This window comes from Trifolium pratense, linkage group LG7 (genome assembly GCF_020283565.1).
Source record: "Trifolium pratense cultivar HEN17-A07 linkage group LG7, ARS_RC_1.1, whole genome shotgun sequence".
In the NCBI taxonomy this organism is placed as follows: Eukaryota; Viridiplantae; Streptophyta; class Magnoliopsida; order Fabales; family Fabaceae; genus Trifolium; species Trifolium pratense.
Window position 1 is genome coordinate 45,322,925 of NC_060065.1, and position 16,116 is coordinate 45,339,040.

A 16,116-nucleotide genomic window follows, 5' to 3' on the forward strand; every position below is an offset into this window, starting at 1 on the left:
GCCAGTTACATTGCACAGATGAAACACTTCAGACAAAAGGTTACCAGGTTAACCCAGCAAACAAACTACAGGGTTGTTTACGACGATCCATTAACAGTCGTTTACAGCGATTCTAGAAAGCCAGCCAAGGAGAAAGATTTACAGGCCGTTAAAAATCTTGAAGAAAGAGTTGACCAGCTAAAGGAAGACTACACAAAATTACCCATGGTAATTAGAGAAGAACTGTGTAGAAATTTTACACAAAGTTACAAAGGACACGTGTGTGAAATCTGTCCGCCAAAATCGTCGGCACAAAACGACAAAGAAGCACTCAGTGGAAAACAACACGTCACAATGTAGTGGCAGACAAAGAAAAGCAGCCACCTACTATGTAGGGTCGGATAAGACTGCCTTATCACTAAGGCATCTACTTTATGTAAATTATTGTTTGTCCGTTTTCTTTAGTGCGTTTTTCTTTTGCTTTAATAGCTGTCACGGATAGGGACATGTGAACCACTTGTGAGTCCTACTCCGCTATAAATAAGAGCCTTGATGCTCGTTTGTAATCAGAAGGAAATTAAGTTTGAATGAAGTTTTTCATTTCTCCTAAAATCTTAGGATTTTAGTGTTGATAGTTGAGGTAATACTCTGGAGCTATCAGAACGTTGAGGTAATACTCTGGAGCGTTCACAAATCAAAATTCGAAAGAATCATAGACGGTCGTAGTGGACTGATAACAAAGACAAAAGTCATCAATTCAAAATCAAATTCAAGAATATCAAATCAGGTATAAACATGTTTATGTTAAATTTATTTAACATCTTTCAATACTATAGAATATTAAAGTTCTGTTTAAATAATGTTCAAATACATGTTAAAATATTTCAAAGATCAATATGACTGAAGTATCATATTTCGAAGAAACATCTAGTTATCACACAGATGCTATCTGTGATAATAAAATAGAAAGTGCAGAATTATCTTTAACTGCAGAAGAAAATTTCAAAAGAAAATATAACATATTCAAAAATATTTTCTCAAGAAAAAATATTCTGAAATTTGGAATAATGACAGGAGAAGAAGCAATTCCCATTGATTCTACTCATGGAAATATAGTTATATCTACTATAGATACAACTCAAGTTAAAGAAAGAATTAAAACCTTTCCAGAAAATGAAAGATCTAAAATTGGTTATATTCATATATCGACCATTCAGATTTTAATTAAAAGTACTTTTATGAAAGGTATTAATTCACCTCTAGAGATAGCTTTAAAAGACTCTAGAATTCTAGACACAGATCAAGCAACAATTGCAAAAGGAAATTGCAATCTAAAATATGGTAAAATCAAATTTGATATAAATTTACAAATTGGTTTATCCCTAAAAGATAAAGATCTTGATAGATCTATAGTTTTTCATTATAAAATGAAAAACAAAAATTTTATGAAAAAAGGTAATCACCCCTTTACCATTTACTATAGAATTAACTATGCTTTGAGTAATTCACATCACAGTATAGAATTCAAAGGAAAAGACACAATTCATATTGACGAATTGTTTGCACCTATAGTGACTCTAAAGTCACCTATATTCAGAAGCCTAGCAAGGAATAGTTGTTCTTTGATAGAAGCTGACAAAGATCTGTTTGAGGAAACAGAAGACAAATCGTTATTTAGAAGCCAAAGCCTTAGAATAACACCACCCAAAAAAGATTTTTATATCTCAGAACAAAAAGAGCTAAGTAAGCTACATAGTTCAATAGAAGGACTATCCTTACAAGTCCAAAATTTAGATAGAAAAATCTAAGAGATGCCTGGAGCAACTTGGACATACCTTTTAGAATTAGAGTTAGGAGAATACCAAAAAACTCTAAAAATGATTCTAGAAAGAGACCCCACACATATCTACGGATTCTATGATGTGGTTAAGTATAATATAGAGCGCCTTGAAGGCACTATAGAATGGGCATCACAAACCCAAACATATGATGAAGACGACGTTAGAAGTTTTCAAAAATGTCTCCAAAGAGACTTAAATCTCTCAAGGATTCAAAAGACCCTCGAAAGATTACCTTCCGCAAATGCAGCTACCTCTGCCGAAAACTCTGGTATCAGAGCGTAACATCCATCCAAGGTTTAAAAATAAAAAGAAAAATCTTTTTAAAAACAGTTTGGTCAAGAACCGATTTAAAAGAAAATCTTTTAAAAACAGTTTTGTCAAGAACCAATTTAAAAGAACAACAAAAGATGACATGGTATTTGAATTTTCAAAAAAGACATGTGTCACTTTTTTATTGGATCAATGTACCAATACATCAAGATTCTCTTATTGTACCATAGAAGCTCCCATTAATAAATGGTGTTAGGTGGAAGAAGTTCTGTCTTATCATTATCAAAGTTTATTGTCATCAATTCTGTCTAGGGGATACTACACAAAACTGTTGCAAACATGTCCCTAAGAATTAGCCAGAATTTCTTTTATAAATTATCCTCTAATAAATTCCTGAAGTATTTTATAAAGCATAAATAAGTCATATAAATAAATATAAGTCTAAGTTTTTTTTGACAGGATAAATAAGTCTAAGTTACATCTAGATGAATTTTATTAATTTCATTCCAAACCTTGTTTCGGTTTGCACCCATCCTAAATGCAATACTGCCATGGATATCATAAATGGATTTTTTTTTTTTAATGTGAACAAGTGCACATTAGCTTTTAACCTGCATTACAATCAAATCAAAATTATTATTTATATGTGATTATATAATAAAGTTTATACACATTTATAACTCATAAAAGAATTTTTTTCTTGTCTCTACAACTCAAATAGTAAAAGATTGTAGGAACATTTGATATATTGTCGCACAAGTTTGAAACCACAATTTTTCACATAGATGGTCGGAACTTCTTGTCACACAGACTATAACTTGGATTCAAGTCCAAAATTCTTCGATTGATACGTTTTGTGTAAATTTTATTGTAAATTCTAGTAAAGTTATAAATTTTAAAACTCTTAAATGTTTAGGCATGTAGACTCTTTACAAAATTTGGCTTAATATTAGGAAAATAAAAATATATATTAAGAATGTGAGTACTATAAGCCACTAAGTTTAATCTAATAGTGAGAGATTTATGTAGTATGCTATAGGTCTTGAGTTCGATCATCAACTCAATTGTAAACCAAAAAAACATATGTGCATATTATTTCTTACATTATCAGAAAACTTCATGTAATTTGACCCTTTTAGTATTACTAATGTGATATAACAAAATATTGAAAGAAAAATAATAATAATTTCACTAATACATATGAACATATAATATTATTGGTAATTAAATGGATGAGTATAGATGGTCTAAATGGTACCTGTTCTATGAAGATATCATCACTTTCTTAGAAGTGAAACATAGTTGCTGTTTCTTTAAAGTCCTTTCCTGTCCAATTCAAAAAACTAAATTGAGGTATACTTGTTGCAATTCATATGTTGTTGTCAAAATCATTTTCCTTACTCAAGTTTATAAAAGATACTATAATAACACAAGAGTAATCAGAAAGGAGGAATTTGAAATTTCGTCACCATGGAAAATTTTGTGGAATGATCATCAATTGGGCATGCATGGTATGCTTTCTAGAGAAAAATGATTGCTATTCTATAACTTAGCAATATCATATTGGGATTCATGTTCTAGGTTCTTGAGATAATAATTTATTGCATCTTAAAGTCACTAGCTAACAAAAACTGGAATTTACATATTTATATTTTGTGCGGAAAAAAGAGATTATGTAATTACCTCTAGCGTCCAGCCATTGTTACAGTATTGTGAGTGAATTGCTCTTTTAGTCTTCCAAGCTCTTACTCACTCTCTACTATATAGATGATGTATATTTTCTGAACAGTGAAAATGAGAGCAAACGTATGGACCGAAAACTATTTTATATGTTTGATTCTACCATCAAGAAATCATGAGTCATTACCACCGAAATAATGACCATTAAAAATAATCATAACTCCTAAAACCTATATATGGACCACTTAATTGTGGGTTTTTACTAATAATAATGCAAAAACCGTTATGTCTTTTACATTCTCCCATTTGGTCTATAGGATTTAATTGTTGGTCTAAATTGAGTCATCATATAAGAAACAAACACATGAATCATAGTGATAGTTCCTCTAAAAGCGAGTATTTTTATCTATATACTACGACATGTTTAGTTTCTCAAGTATATACTTAATGTGCTAATAAAACTTAATGAATAAATATTTATTCTTGGTTCAAATGAAATATATTTTCTCAAATAGTTGGATTTTATTTTTTTTTTTGGTTACAAAATAGTTGGAAATTTATGGTTGGAACTTGGGAATTTTCACCATAGAAATTTATTTGTCTTTAAAATCACCATAGGGTCATCTACATATAGAGATATGGATTTGTTCAAGGCTTTCCCCTGTTTTCTCTTCCGACCTCCCGTGTTTCTTTTATATTTCCTAAGTTTCCAATTTTGTCCTTACAAAAAATTTCGGTTTCTAAAAACCAATTTTTTTTTTTTGCCTTAAAAAAAAATCGGTTTCTAAAAACCGAAATTTACTCTGAATTTGCACTAGAAAAAATTCAATTTCTGTGAACCGAATTTTTTTACAAGAACAAAATTGAAATATTTGAGAATATAAAAAAATCACGGGGGGTCGGAAGAGAAAACATCCAATTTTATAGAGCCCTACTTATGGGCCTCTAATATAAAAACTCAAAAACTTTAAAAATAAGACTTCTTTTCGTGTCCTCCGTGACTCTTATGCATTCCCTTGCCTTCTAAATTTATCCCCTCACTACTTAGGATGTTGTTGTGTAAAGTGACAGAAATTTGAAAAATACCATTCACATGCTAGACTTCTTTTAGCTTATGTTCATAATATCTCTAAAATATCTTCTCTAAGATTAATTTTGTCTTTGATTTGCCTTTTTAGTATGCTTAACAAGTGAAAGGAAGTGGTCATCTACATCGACCTAAATTTGCCGATGTAAGAAATACACGTAATTTTATGTTGTAATTAATTATGATTGTGAATTTGGAATCGCAATTAAACGATCTCAGATATTAATTTAAATCCGACGGTTGTGAACATTAACTTTGTGACACTTTTACTGTGGCAAATTCAATTTCTATCTACATTTGCGAGTTGAGATCTGCTCCAGTCTACTTAGGCTTCGGTTTTCCAGTGCCTTTAACAGATGAGTGACACGTGTGTAAATACAAATAATCAACAGTTAATATTAGAAAAGGAAAAATTAAAGTTTCATCTTCTTCTCATGGACGATAACCTCATTCTTCTTCTATCTCCATCTCCAAATAACGTCTCTCTGTTACCTCTACATCTCACCTTCTCTATTTCTTTTCTTCTTCCTATTTTTTTTTTTTTTTGACGGTTCTTCTTCCTATTGTTCCTTCATCATTGCCGCGCGCACCATTGCGGTTGCAGCCATTGCGGTTCCTTCTCAATTTTTTTATTATAAGCAATAATAATTAAAACTCAATTCTTTCAAAATGTTTAGGCATGTAGACTCTGTTACAAATATATTAAGAATGAGTACTATATTTCTTACATTAAAAGAAAGCTTCATGTAATTTGACCATTCTAGAATTACTGTTGTGACATAACAAAAAATTGAAAGAAAAAATAATAATAATAATTTCACTAATACATATGAACATATAATATAATTGGTAAATGGATGAAGATAGATGGTCTAAAAATGTTACCTGTTCTATGAAGATATCATCACTTTCTTAGAAGTGAAACATAGTTGCTATTTCTTTAAAGTCCTTTCCTGTCCAATTCAAAAAACTAAATTGAGGTATACATGTTGCAATTCATATGTTGTTGTCAAAATCATTTTCCTTACTCAAGTTTATAAAAGATACTATAATAACACAAGAGTAATGAGAAAGGAGGAATTTGAAATTTCGTCACCATGGAAAATTTTGTGGAATGATCATCAATTGGGCATGCATGGTATGCTTTCTAGAGAAAAATGATTGCTATTCCATAACTTAGCAATACCATATTGGGAATCAAGTTCTAGGTTCTTGAGATAATAATTTATTCAATCTCAAAGTCACTAGCTAACAAAAATTGGAATTTACAATTTATATTTTATGATAGTTGGAACTTGGGAATTTTCACCATAGGAATATACTTATGACAAAATTTTATTTGTCTTTATATTTGGAAGGAAGTCGGTCATATACACCGACCTGAATTTTTTTTTTTAAGTAGTCTAGTGGCTAGAAAATCCACCTTAAAGGTGAATAAGTGGAGTGTCCAGAGTTCGAACCCTAGCTCCTGCACATACATCGACCGTGATTTTTTTTTTTTTTTTTTTTGGTTTACAATGAGCTGGGGATCGAACCCAGAACCTATAGCATACTACTCAAACCCCTCACCACTAGACCAAACCTAGTGGCTTTACATCGACCGTGATTTGCTTATGTACAAAATACATGTAGTTTTACGCTGTAATTAATTATGATTGTGAATTTGAAATCACAATTAAACGATTTCAGTTATTGATTTAAATCCGACAGTTGAGAACATAGACACTGTTTGGTAAGTCCACTTGCAAATTTTCTTTGACAAAAACACTTGCAATTGAGATTGTGATGTGGTAAATACCACAGTTTTAAGTTTGAACAAAATCTCGATGTTATCATTGAGCTATCGTGATACTGTAAAAACTAGACTTTTAATTTTGTTTAATATATTGTATCTCTAAGGTTTCTACTTGTAACAATTGGGAGCCACTGCAGTCTTCTTTAATGTGATTTAGGCAAATCTTTGCTCTTTTGTATAGCTACTATAATAATAAGTTGGTGTCTTATGCTTTAAGATTAACATTTAACAGTGTCGACATGTCAGTGTCCGTGTCAGAGTCGTGTTTCATAACTTTTTTGTATAACTACTACAATAAGAAGTTCTAAAAATACCATGTACTGTAAATAACTAACTAAGCAAGCAAAAAGAACAAACAACTGTCATATAACTGAAATCAACAAACAGATTGGTCCATCCAGAATTGAGATTATAAACCAAAAATATTAAAAGATTACATTCAATTCAAGTTGTTTTCATCATTCACGTGAAGTTAGATTTTCTCTGGGTTGCCAACAACCGCATCACCTGTCATCTTGATGCCGAGCACTGTGTGACTGTGTCATGTCGTTTCTGCTTCATCATCCGCCGCACCTCTGCATCTCCAGCCGCTGGGGCTCTGCAACGATTCATATTTCAGATTCGGTCAAAAAAATTTAAATATAATTGTTTTTTAACTTTTATTCTATTTTAAATTTTTTTACCATAAGATTGATCTAGTGGTAAAAATTTGGAGAAGGAGACAAATAGATTAGGAGAGGATCCGGATCCATAGTTTTACTATATATACTTGCACATGCTCTGAACGCGCAACATCTATGCAGACTCTACTCGTAAACACGTACTAATTTTGCACAAGTTGCATGCATTATACATTTGAGATGAGTTTGTTATTAAGTTTACAAATCACATGACTTAATTCTTTTAATACATCTTTTTTGTGTTCCTATAAATCAACCCAATGATAATGATATGGAAATCAATTTAATTAATTAATAAAAGAAAGAAAGAAATAAAAAAAGAAAAAAAGAGACAAAGTAATGATTCTATTATTTACAAATTGAAAACTAATTATTGATATACAAATTCTGTCTGTCATTTACAATGTCACACAGAAAAAGAAACTGAAAGCAGTATCCACAACTTTCCATAGTAGTCAATATCCACTACTCCTCAAGCTTCTCTACCTCTTCCACCATTATATAAACATTGTTAATTAAGCCTCCAATGCCAAATCAAAGAATATTTCCATGCCTGAATCAAAAAGGACCCCAAAAAATCAAACACAAGTAACTAAATCCTCTTTTACCGGTCTTTGTTTGTCTTGTGCAGAAATCTGATTATTAATAATAATATATTTGCCGTTAAAAAAAAAAAAAAAAAAAAAAAAACACTAGTAACTAAAAATCTCCAAGCAACAAGAATATTGATCCAATCCGTTGACAGCAGGTGTCAAACTCGTGTACATATAGAATCAGAATCTAACCAATCCAACAAGTTGAATCATATTATGTTATCTTGATGATCATGTGTATGATATAATAGTATATGTTTACTTATATTTTAGATAACATATTTTATACATGAAAATAAAGTGGTGCGGTTAATTATTAAATAGTTTTTGAATTGTATGAAATTTTGTTCATTTGATCTACTTAATGAAGAAAAAATTGTTCAACAATTTAGGACTTGTCTATTGAGCTTATCTATTGTATTGGCATAAACACTCATGAGACCGTTTGAAATAGCTTATGAAAACAACTTATGACGTGAGGTAAGCTCTCTCTAGTAGCTTATGAAAAAGCAGTTTGACTTTAGGCCTTGTTTGGATAAAGAAGTTAACCTAACAGGTCCTAAATAAAGTCAAGTATTTTACTTCATAAAAGCACTTTAAATTCTTTAACCAAACAAGGACTAAATAGGTTAACTTCATACTTAAGTATTTAACTTCATAAATGCTTTGTTAAATTCTTTATCCAAACAAGGCCTAAATAGGTTAACTTCAGACTCAAGTATTTTACTTGATGTCAACAGATCCCAACTCATGACAATTTGTAAATCAGAAATGGATAGATTACCTTCAATCAGATACATCTTCATTTTCTTCAAAATGTTAATGGATAGATTACCTTCAATCAGATTCATCTTCATTTTCTTCTTCAAAATGATGCTCATCTTCAGGCCTTTTGTCGCTATTTACATGCATGAGACGAGCCCCCATGCTTAAGTGCTCTCTTCTATTATTTACAATCTCATGCTGCTGAGTATTTGGTTTAAGGGTGTCATTGTTATTTACAAAGCCAATAGTTTCTGATGGCATCACATGATTATCCCATTCAGTTCCTTCTATTTGACTTTTATGTTCATTAACTTCACCATCAGAATTATTCATGCCCTCGAGAGATCCCGAAATACTCCTAGGTGATATCCTTCCATTTCCATACGGCTCAGAACCGTGGTGCAACACTTGTCCATTTATCTTTTTATCCATAGCAGGAGCCCTGTAAAACAGCGATGGTTTTTAGTTGCATATATAATAAGCAAGCAATATCAATGCACACGCATGTGTGCACATATGTACGTATATATGTATGTGTGTGTGTGAGAAAGCAATATCATCCCACCTTGTTTGTTGAAATTTTGGAGTCTGCATATAATTGAAAATTGGAACCAAGTCTTTTGGTCTAGCTTCAATCATGCTAGTGGGAATTCTTTCAATCTCAAATTCTCCTGAAGCATCTTCTTCATCCATTATGGTCGACTCTTTCAACATTGAATTAAAATATATCTGTTTGGAAATTGAATTATGTATTTGAATGTCAAACTAAAGGGCATGACTTAAATCGGCCTTTTATTTAAGTCCTTCAAATTGTATAAGTTGGTCGATTTAGTACCTCAAATTTACATAATAGTAATTTAGCACTACGAGTTTAAAGGTTGTATGTCGGTCTTGATGCATCATGTTTACCAAAGAGATATTTTGATTAAAAAAAAAATAAAAAGACTAAATTGACTGGCGTTCTTTAATTTAAGGGACTAAGCTATTTCATAAATTTGAGGGACTAAATGGAACGACTTTTACAAGTTTGAGAACTAAAAGCACAATTTTCAATTCTAAGAGAATATACCTCTGGCTTTGCCCACAATGGAATCTGAGTTTGATGCATTTGTAGTTCAGCTTCTGAAATATACAAATGATGCTGTTCCTTGAGAGAGGGATTCGCTTTTATTACACCATTGTTTATTTTAGGATTAATGATGTTCTCCTCTACTTCCTCCGGATATATTTTGCTGCTGTCTGAAATTCCATTTTCGCCATATATGTCAACATTATCTTCTCGCTCTCTGCGACTATGACTATGACATATATTCCATTTATGCATGGCCTCAACTACTAATCTTGCATCGGCCTGTGGATTGGATTCATAAGCAGGAGATAATCCAGAAACAACAGCCGAATCTTGACCATTTATTGTCCGAAGAGCGTATTGAATCATCGATCCACTAGGTGAAAAGACTAACAAGTGATGATTTGCCTTGGAATTGTTCCCTTCACGATATAGCAATCCATTTCCTTTACAATTACGGAAAGACGAAGCAATAGCCCCAGAAAGGGAACTCTTCCTACCGGCTGCAGCTGCAGCAGCACCACTTACCGTACCTCTCCAACCGTTAGTTCCATTCCTAATTCTGCTTACTACAGAAAGTGTAATTGGAGGGCCGGCTACATACAGGCTCTGCTGTTTAGGCATTTGTACAGCTGCCATAGGATCCCGGCGAACTACTTGATTAGTCGTAGTGCTTAATCCACTATTTTTTGTATCATCATTCGACTGAATATTTACATATCCTCCTTGAGGATTTATTGCAAATAGATGACTAGTGCCCCTCGAGGAACTAATCATAATCCACTTGCTGTCAGCACTAAAACTAATATCTTGTATAACCTGAGAAAGTTGAATAAAGATTGATAAAGGTCTCAGCTACTAGTGGATACATTGCGAAAAGAAAACCATTATGCATTAATTCAAAGGACAAGTGAGAATGAATTTGACTCACCGCATTTGTAAAACCGCGTTGCAGCCTGTATAAATGAACGTGGGAAGGACCGGCATCAGATGCTAACGAATTCTCACGCATAGGCATTATCTTAAAAACATTTATGTTATGACCCTGAACAGAAGCGGTCACTAATAAGGTGCCACTAGGATCAAAGCATAAAGCTGAAATTGGACTTTTCTGTGCTCGGAATTGGGCAACAACGTTTTTAGTGACAATATCTTTAACAATGACCTGAAATATAACAATAGCAAGGTTATCCTATGTATTTCTAGCGCCAAAATAATATTCAAATGATATATATAAAATTCCATTTGTAAATTACACAAAATAAAATAAAAAAAGAATAGTAGTTACCATTCCAATGTTATCTAAATCAGCCGAATGGCCGTTAATGTTTCCATTGACCTTTGATCCAGAATTTACAGATTGTAGTGAACCATTGTTTTCAGAACAGTATCTAGAAAGTTTTTTATATCCCATATCTCCAAGGGTAACAATCCCAGTAGCAAGATGCTTGCTTGATTCTTTGGCATAGTGCGCAATCATGCTTCCATTTGAAGAAAAACCAGGAAAGCTTGCAGAAGGTGTCAAGTGCTGCGGGCTGACATGGCTGGAAGTGGAGATTGCAACTGGACTTCCACTATAAGCCAGCCATCTTGGACCCACCGCAAGCGGTCCGTATCCTATGCCTCCGGAACCAGGACAAGTCATCACTATTGGATTAGTAAGTAAAGTATATTCCCTTTCTAATGTGGTAGCATTGAAACAATGTATCTGCAAAATAACAACTCCATTTAAAATTTCGAAAAAGGAAGTTTATCCCTACTTAAAATGACGGGCGAAGATATTAGACAATATACCTGAGTGGATTGAGAAACGGCAACTATTCGAGAACTGCACCTTACGGAATAAACAACGGATCTAAACTTCATTACATGAACATATGAATGGGATTTCATAGAATAAAACTGAACACTAGTTGGCATATAGTTGCCATTCATTTGATCATGAGAGTTTGAAGTTCCATTGAGAGGACCAGTCAATCCATCCTTAGTATTGCTTCCTCCTCCGAAGAGTCCATCGGCAGCACAAACGACCAACAACGGGCGGCTGCTTGCAAATTTGTCTTCTGATTTTTTTGATGCAATTGGATTTGGAACCATTTGCATAAAAGAAACGGGACCGTCGTGTTTGGAAACCATGTCCCGGACATTATTTGATTCATCAACATGCCAAACTTGGAAGCCAGACCGATAGCCTAGAAGAAGTACTTGTTGAACGGTATCGCCCTCACCCTCCAACTTATCAAAACCAGCCCAAATAACCTATACAAGTTTAGTATTGAAATGAATCATCCCTAAAATGTGAAAATCAAAATCACACATGCAATTTCCTTTATGCCTCAATGTTCATATGGATTCTAATAAGTTTATGTACATGAATATTATTCAACACATGAGATGTTTGTCGCCAAAACATGGAAAAGCATTTGTTTCAAATACTTAAAAACACACGAATATATATATGCAACGAAACATATAGAGCTTAGTACATCATTACCGTTGCAAATGGCTCAAGGGACAAAAACCACGATAATATTTAACCCATAACATTAGGCCGTGTGATATTTCCCTACTTGAATTGAACAAACATTTCTTTTTCCTCAAAACAAAAGATGCTCAAACATATACATGCTGACGTATCTATCCAATATGAACAACAATCTTAATCGACAAGCGGCAAAGATATTAGTAAAATTACATATTAGAAACCAAAAATGTAACACAACCACCAAATTTTCTGATTTGAAGTCGCTATAGACTACACCAGCAAGTGCATTCCATAAGCCTAATCTCGCCCGAAAGAAATTGCACATAATATACCTGACTTCACTAAAAGGAAATGCACCACACTTCTTTTTTTTTAATTTAAAACTTGCAAGCAAAAAATTCAAGCAAAGAAATTACAATAAGATTACTAATTACTATAAGAACTGAAAACCAAAAACATTAACCATGCCTCATATATATTTTGCCTTGTGCCACCTATCCTCTACAATTAAAAGAAACCTAATCTGAGCAATGAAATATGTAATCAGATTTTATCTCTACCATATAAGCAAACATTTAATTATATTTAACCAAAAATAAACATCCTATAAATGTAGAAAATTAAAAAACATCAAAACCTAAACATTTACACACCACAAATTTACCATGATAACCAAGCAAAGCTATTATCTCCTTAAATTATATAAAAATTACTCTCACACACACCTGATCATGATCAGCAACATCTTCCCTATCAACAATCGATGAAGCAACCGATGCAGCAGAGCGTGCAACCGTGGAAGCACCCGAGGAAACAATCCTCAAGTAGCTTGAAATAGCGCGAAACGAGCTAGGTATGAAACCATTGGTTCTTCCACCACCACCACCAACTCCAACTCCAACACCACCTGGGTGATGAAGAAGCTGTTGTTTGTGTCCATCATTCCTCATCCCCATAAATCAAAGAAACCAAATTACCACTAATCCACAACCCAATTATCAATGATTCTTCAAATTCACCTTCAATCATAACACCCCCAAATTCTCTTCCCTTTCAATCCACCACCAACAACAACGACAACAACCACGTTCACACGTGTATCTTCAATTCTTTCTCCACACCCTAAAGTTTCAAACTTTTCTTTTTCAAAGCCTAAAGTTTCCAAATTTCAATCACAGCCACAAAATTCACAACAACCCCAGATCAAATTTGTTCATTTTTTTTCCCAATTTTTTGTTTGGAGGCACTAAAAAACAAAAAACCACCAAACGACAAAAAAAGGGGAATTTTGTTTTCACAATTTTCTTTTTCTTCAATCAATCAACAACCCTTTTTTTTTCTTCTCGTTTTCTCTAAAATATAAACAATGATTTTGATATTGATACTACTAATAATCACAAATTAAATAACAATGATTAAACTAATCACAAAAAATCAAAAACCTTAAAAAAACAAAAGAATGAAACTTTATGATATGAAAACGTTAAACATGTTATGTACGATGAAGATATGGAACAAGAAAGACGATTAGGGAAGTGGGTTGAACCCAAAATTTGCAGAGGAATCGCCGGAGTAACGGGTGAAGAAGATCTGAGGAGAGAGAAAATAAGTTAGAGAGAGAAAGAAAAAAGAGATTAGAATTGGTAAATGGATAAAGAAGAAATGAAAATGAATTTGAGAAAATTAAAAGAGTCTTTGTTTACGTCTCTACTATTCTTTCTCTCTCTAGAAAATAAAAATCTGTTTTTTAATATTTTGGAAAAATTAATGTTTTTTTTGTTTTAGACTTTTAGTTTATGTTTTTAGGTTTTTTTGGTTTGAGATTATGTTGTTAACTTGTTATGTTGTGTTGGTGTTATCGTGTTGTTGGGTGTTTGTGTTGGAATAAAATTTGAAGATGTTTTTATCTTTCTTTTCTGTTCAACTCAATCTAAAAAACTAACCTGTTCTGTTTTTCTCTGACATATGACAGTATGACACGTTTTGTACAATGTCAAACAGTTTATTTTTCTTTTTTTTTAATTAATTTTTTTACTATATTATCGGTAAGAAGTTTCCATCGCATTAGCGATGATTAATCTCGTCGGAAAACTTGTAAGGTGGATTTTTCCCACCCAACCAAAATCTCTTTATACATATAAGTCACAAATCGAACTCTGATCACATCACATGCTTAAGAGAATTATTATGACTTGGATCAATTTAATGTTAGCATTTTTTGTTACTTTACTCATAAGCTAGGAATCGAACATCTGCTAACATGTTTAAAATGACCGTTACCACTTTGATCAACTCAATGTTGGTCATTTTTTGTTACTTTTTTTTATTTATTTTTTTGTTGATTGGTCCATTTTTTGTTACTTTATAAATGCTAATAGCACGTTGTACAATAAATAAATACTGTAAATTATTAGTATGAATAATTAATGTGAATAAATGAATGTGTATTTGATGTTGTTTGATAAAATGAGGGGTTTACTGGTCCCAGTTACCATCGTGGTTCACAACTTGCGAACTAACTAGTTATGGTACAATAATGATGACATATGAGAATCACTTTAACCTTTATGTACTTTATTCAACAATCATAAAAAAAAAATCTAAAAAAAACAATAATGTAAAAATTGGTTTACAAATTATAGCTCAACCAAAATTTACGGAGTCAAATATTATAATTATTTCAATCATTTTATTTTGTGTGTGTGAATTTTCAATAACATGTCATTTCATCTATCTACCAAAAAATAATCATAAAAATTGGATTTATTTTTATTTCAATAACTTGTTATTTTTAACTACATCAGGAGAAAACTTTTTATTCGGAGGTATAAAAAATCTATACTTATCCAACTTTATTATTATTATTATTACTACTACTTATGGTATGTTTGGTTTTGCATTTTTCCACGGCCACAGTATATTTGATAGTGTTTTACGGTGTAAATGGAGAAGCTACTATTTGTAGCTTCATTGCAATGCGCGTGTCTACTTTATTTTCACCGATAAAACAAACACTCATTTACCATATTGTTCTGGACTGGGCCTAGAAGCACAGTTGCCGAGGAATTGTGAAATGGGCCGTCGAGCAAGGCCCAACGGAGAGCAGTCCAAGAAGCAATCCCTACGAATCAAACGGTCACAACGCTCGACGCGTTGTGACGATCGGTCACCGGAATGATGAGCAATAACTGCTCAACATGACTTTTCTAGCCGTTTTTCGGCAGCCACTTGATGGCCATTAATGTCATCAAGGGTCTTGGCCTAGCGCTGGGGGCTATATAAACAACCTCTTCATGCATTTGTCAGGTACATTATTCTCACTATGAAAACCATTGCTTCACCCAAATCACTGACTTGAGCGTCGGAGCAACTGCAGGTACACAACCTCTCTCATTCCACCGGGGTTCGGAGCGGAGCAATGCCAGACACGGTCGTCTTCTTTGATCAGGTAAGATCACATATCTTAGTTTGGAGTCGACCCACCCACAAGTCAAGTAACCATAACAAGAACTTTTAACTTAAATTTTTTTACCAAATAAGAAACCTCGAAAAATTTCATTTAATTATACATATATATTTTAATAAGTTAATTATATGTATTTTTAATTTATTTTCATTAACCTTTTCCTTTTTTAAGGCCTAAAAAGAATTACTTAGACTTGTGCGATCCGGCCTAGCTTGTCCTAACTAGACTAATTTAATATGATATATGCAACTCATTTTGCTATGGTAGCAATGTAATGCTACCCTTAATTTCTCTAATGGAACTTCTTAGATTAGTTAGCAAAACCTTGAAATAAATATAAAAAGTTTGAAGATATTGATTAATCAAGTTTGTTTACTTTGGCTTGATCCTATAATTAAATGAAAAA

The 16,116-nt window shown here is 32.6% G+C and overlaps 2 protein-coding genes and 1 long non-coding RNA gene across 6 annotated transcripts; 1 reads left to right on the plus strand and 2 right to left on the minus strand.

Moving 5' to 3' along the window:
* The first annotated feature begins 747 nt into the window (after window positions 1-747).
* Window positions 748-1,886, plus strand: LOC123898461. The gene has a single exon (XM_045949426.1). It carries the CDS (start codon window positions 876-878, stop codon window positions 1,785-1,787), a length of 912 nt encoding a protein of 303 aa, XP_045805382.1. The 5' UTR covers window positions 748-875; the 3' UTR covers window positions 1,788-1,886.
* A 796-nt stretch (window positions 1,887-2,682) lies between these two features.
* LOC123898462 lies at window positions 2,683-3,785 on the minus strand. Its single transcript, XR_006805320.1, has 3 exons — window positions 3,774-3,785; window positions 3,349-3,416; window positions 2,683-2,701 (listed from the first exon to the last, which is right to left on the minus strand). It is a non-coding gene; the product is annotated as an uncharacterized LOC123898462 (long non-coding RNA).
* Window positions 3,786-7,660: 3,875 nt separating this feature from the next.
* On the minus strand, window positions 7,661-14,211 carry LOC123893740 (autophagy-related protein 18f). Of its 4 annotated transcripts, none has more exons than XR_006803532.1 (8): window positions 12,970-14,211; window positions 11,554-12,018; window positions 11,048-11,467; window positions 10,691-10,924; window positions 9,760-10,578; window positions 9,256-9,419; window positions 8,710-9,132; window positions 7,661-7,885 (listed from the first exon to the last, which is right to left on the minus strand). XR_006803532.1 is itself a non-coding variant. In XM_045943542.1 (8 exons), the coding sequence occupies exons 1-7, from the start codon at window positions 13,198-13,200 to the stop codon at window positions 8,763-8,765; spliced, it is 2,703 nt and encodes a 900-aa protein (XP_045799498.1). In that variant the 5' UTR covers window positions 13,201-14,177; the 3' UTR covers window positions 7,661-7,885; window positions 8,761-8,762. The 4 variants fall into 4 exon arrangements, 2 of the variants coding, with proteins under 2 accessions (XP_045799498.1, XP_045799497.1); XR_006803533.1 differs by having other exon boundaries at window positions 7,661-7,967; window positions 12,970-14,166; XM_045943542.1 differs by having other exon boundaries at window positions 8,761-9,132; window positions 12,970-14,177.
* Between the last annotated feature and the right edge of the window lie 1,905 nt (window positions 14,212-16,116).

What these genes read in the sequence shown, in the direction of transcription:
- LOC123898461 (XM_045949426.1), top strand. Translation starts at nt 876, where the DNA reads ATGACTGAAGTATCATATTTCGAAGAAACATCTAGTTATCACACAGAT.
- LOC123893740 (XM_045943542.1), bottom strand. Translation starts at nt 13,200, where the DNA reads ATGGGGATGAGGAATGATGGACACAAACAACAGCTTCTTCATCACCCA. An exon ending in AACGCGGTTTTACAAATGCG is followed by an intron (nt 10,579 to 10,690) that starts GTGAGTCAAATT and finishes CAACTTTCTCAG; the next exon opens with GTTATACAAGATATTAGTTT. An exon ending in CCAAAATTTCAACAAACAAG is followed by an intron (nt 9,133 to 9,255) that starts GTGGGATGATAT and finishes GCTGTTTTACAG; the next exon opens with GGCTCCTGCTATGGATAAAA.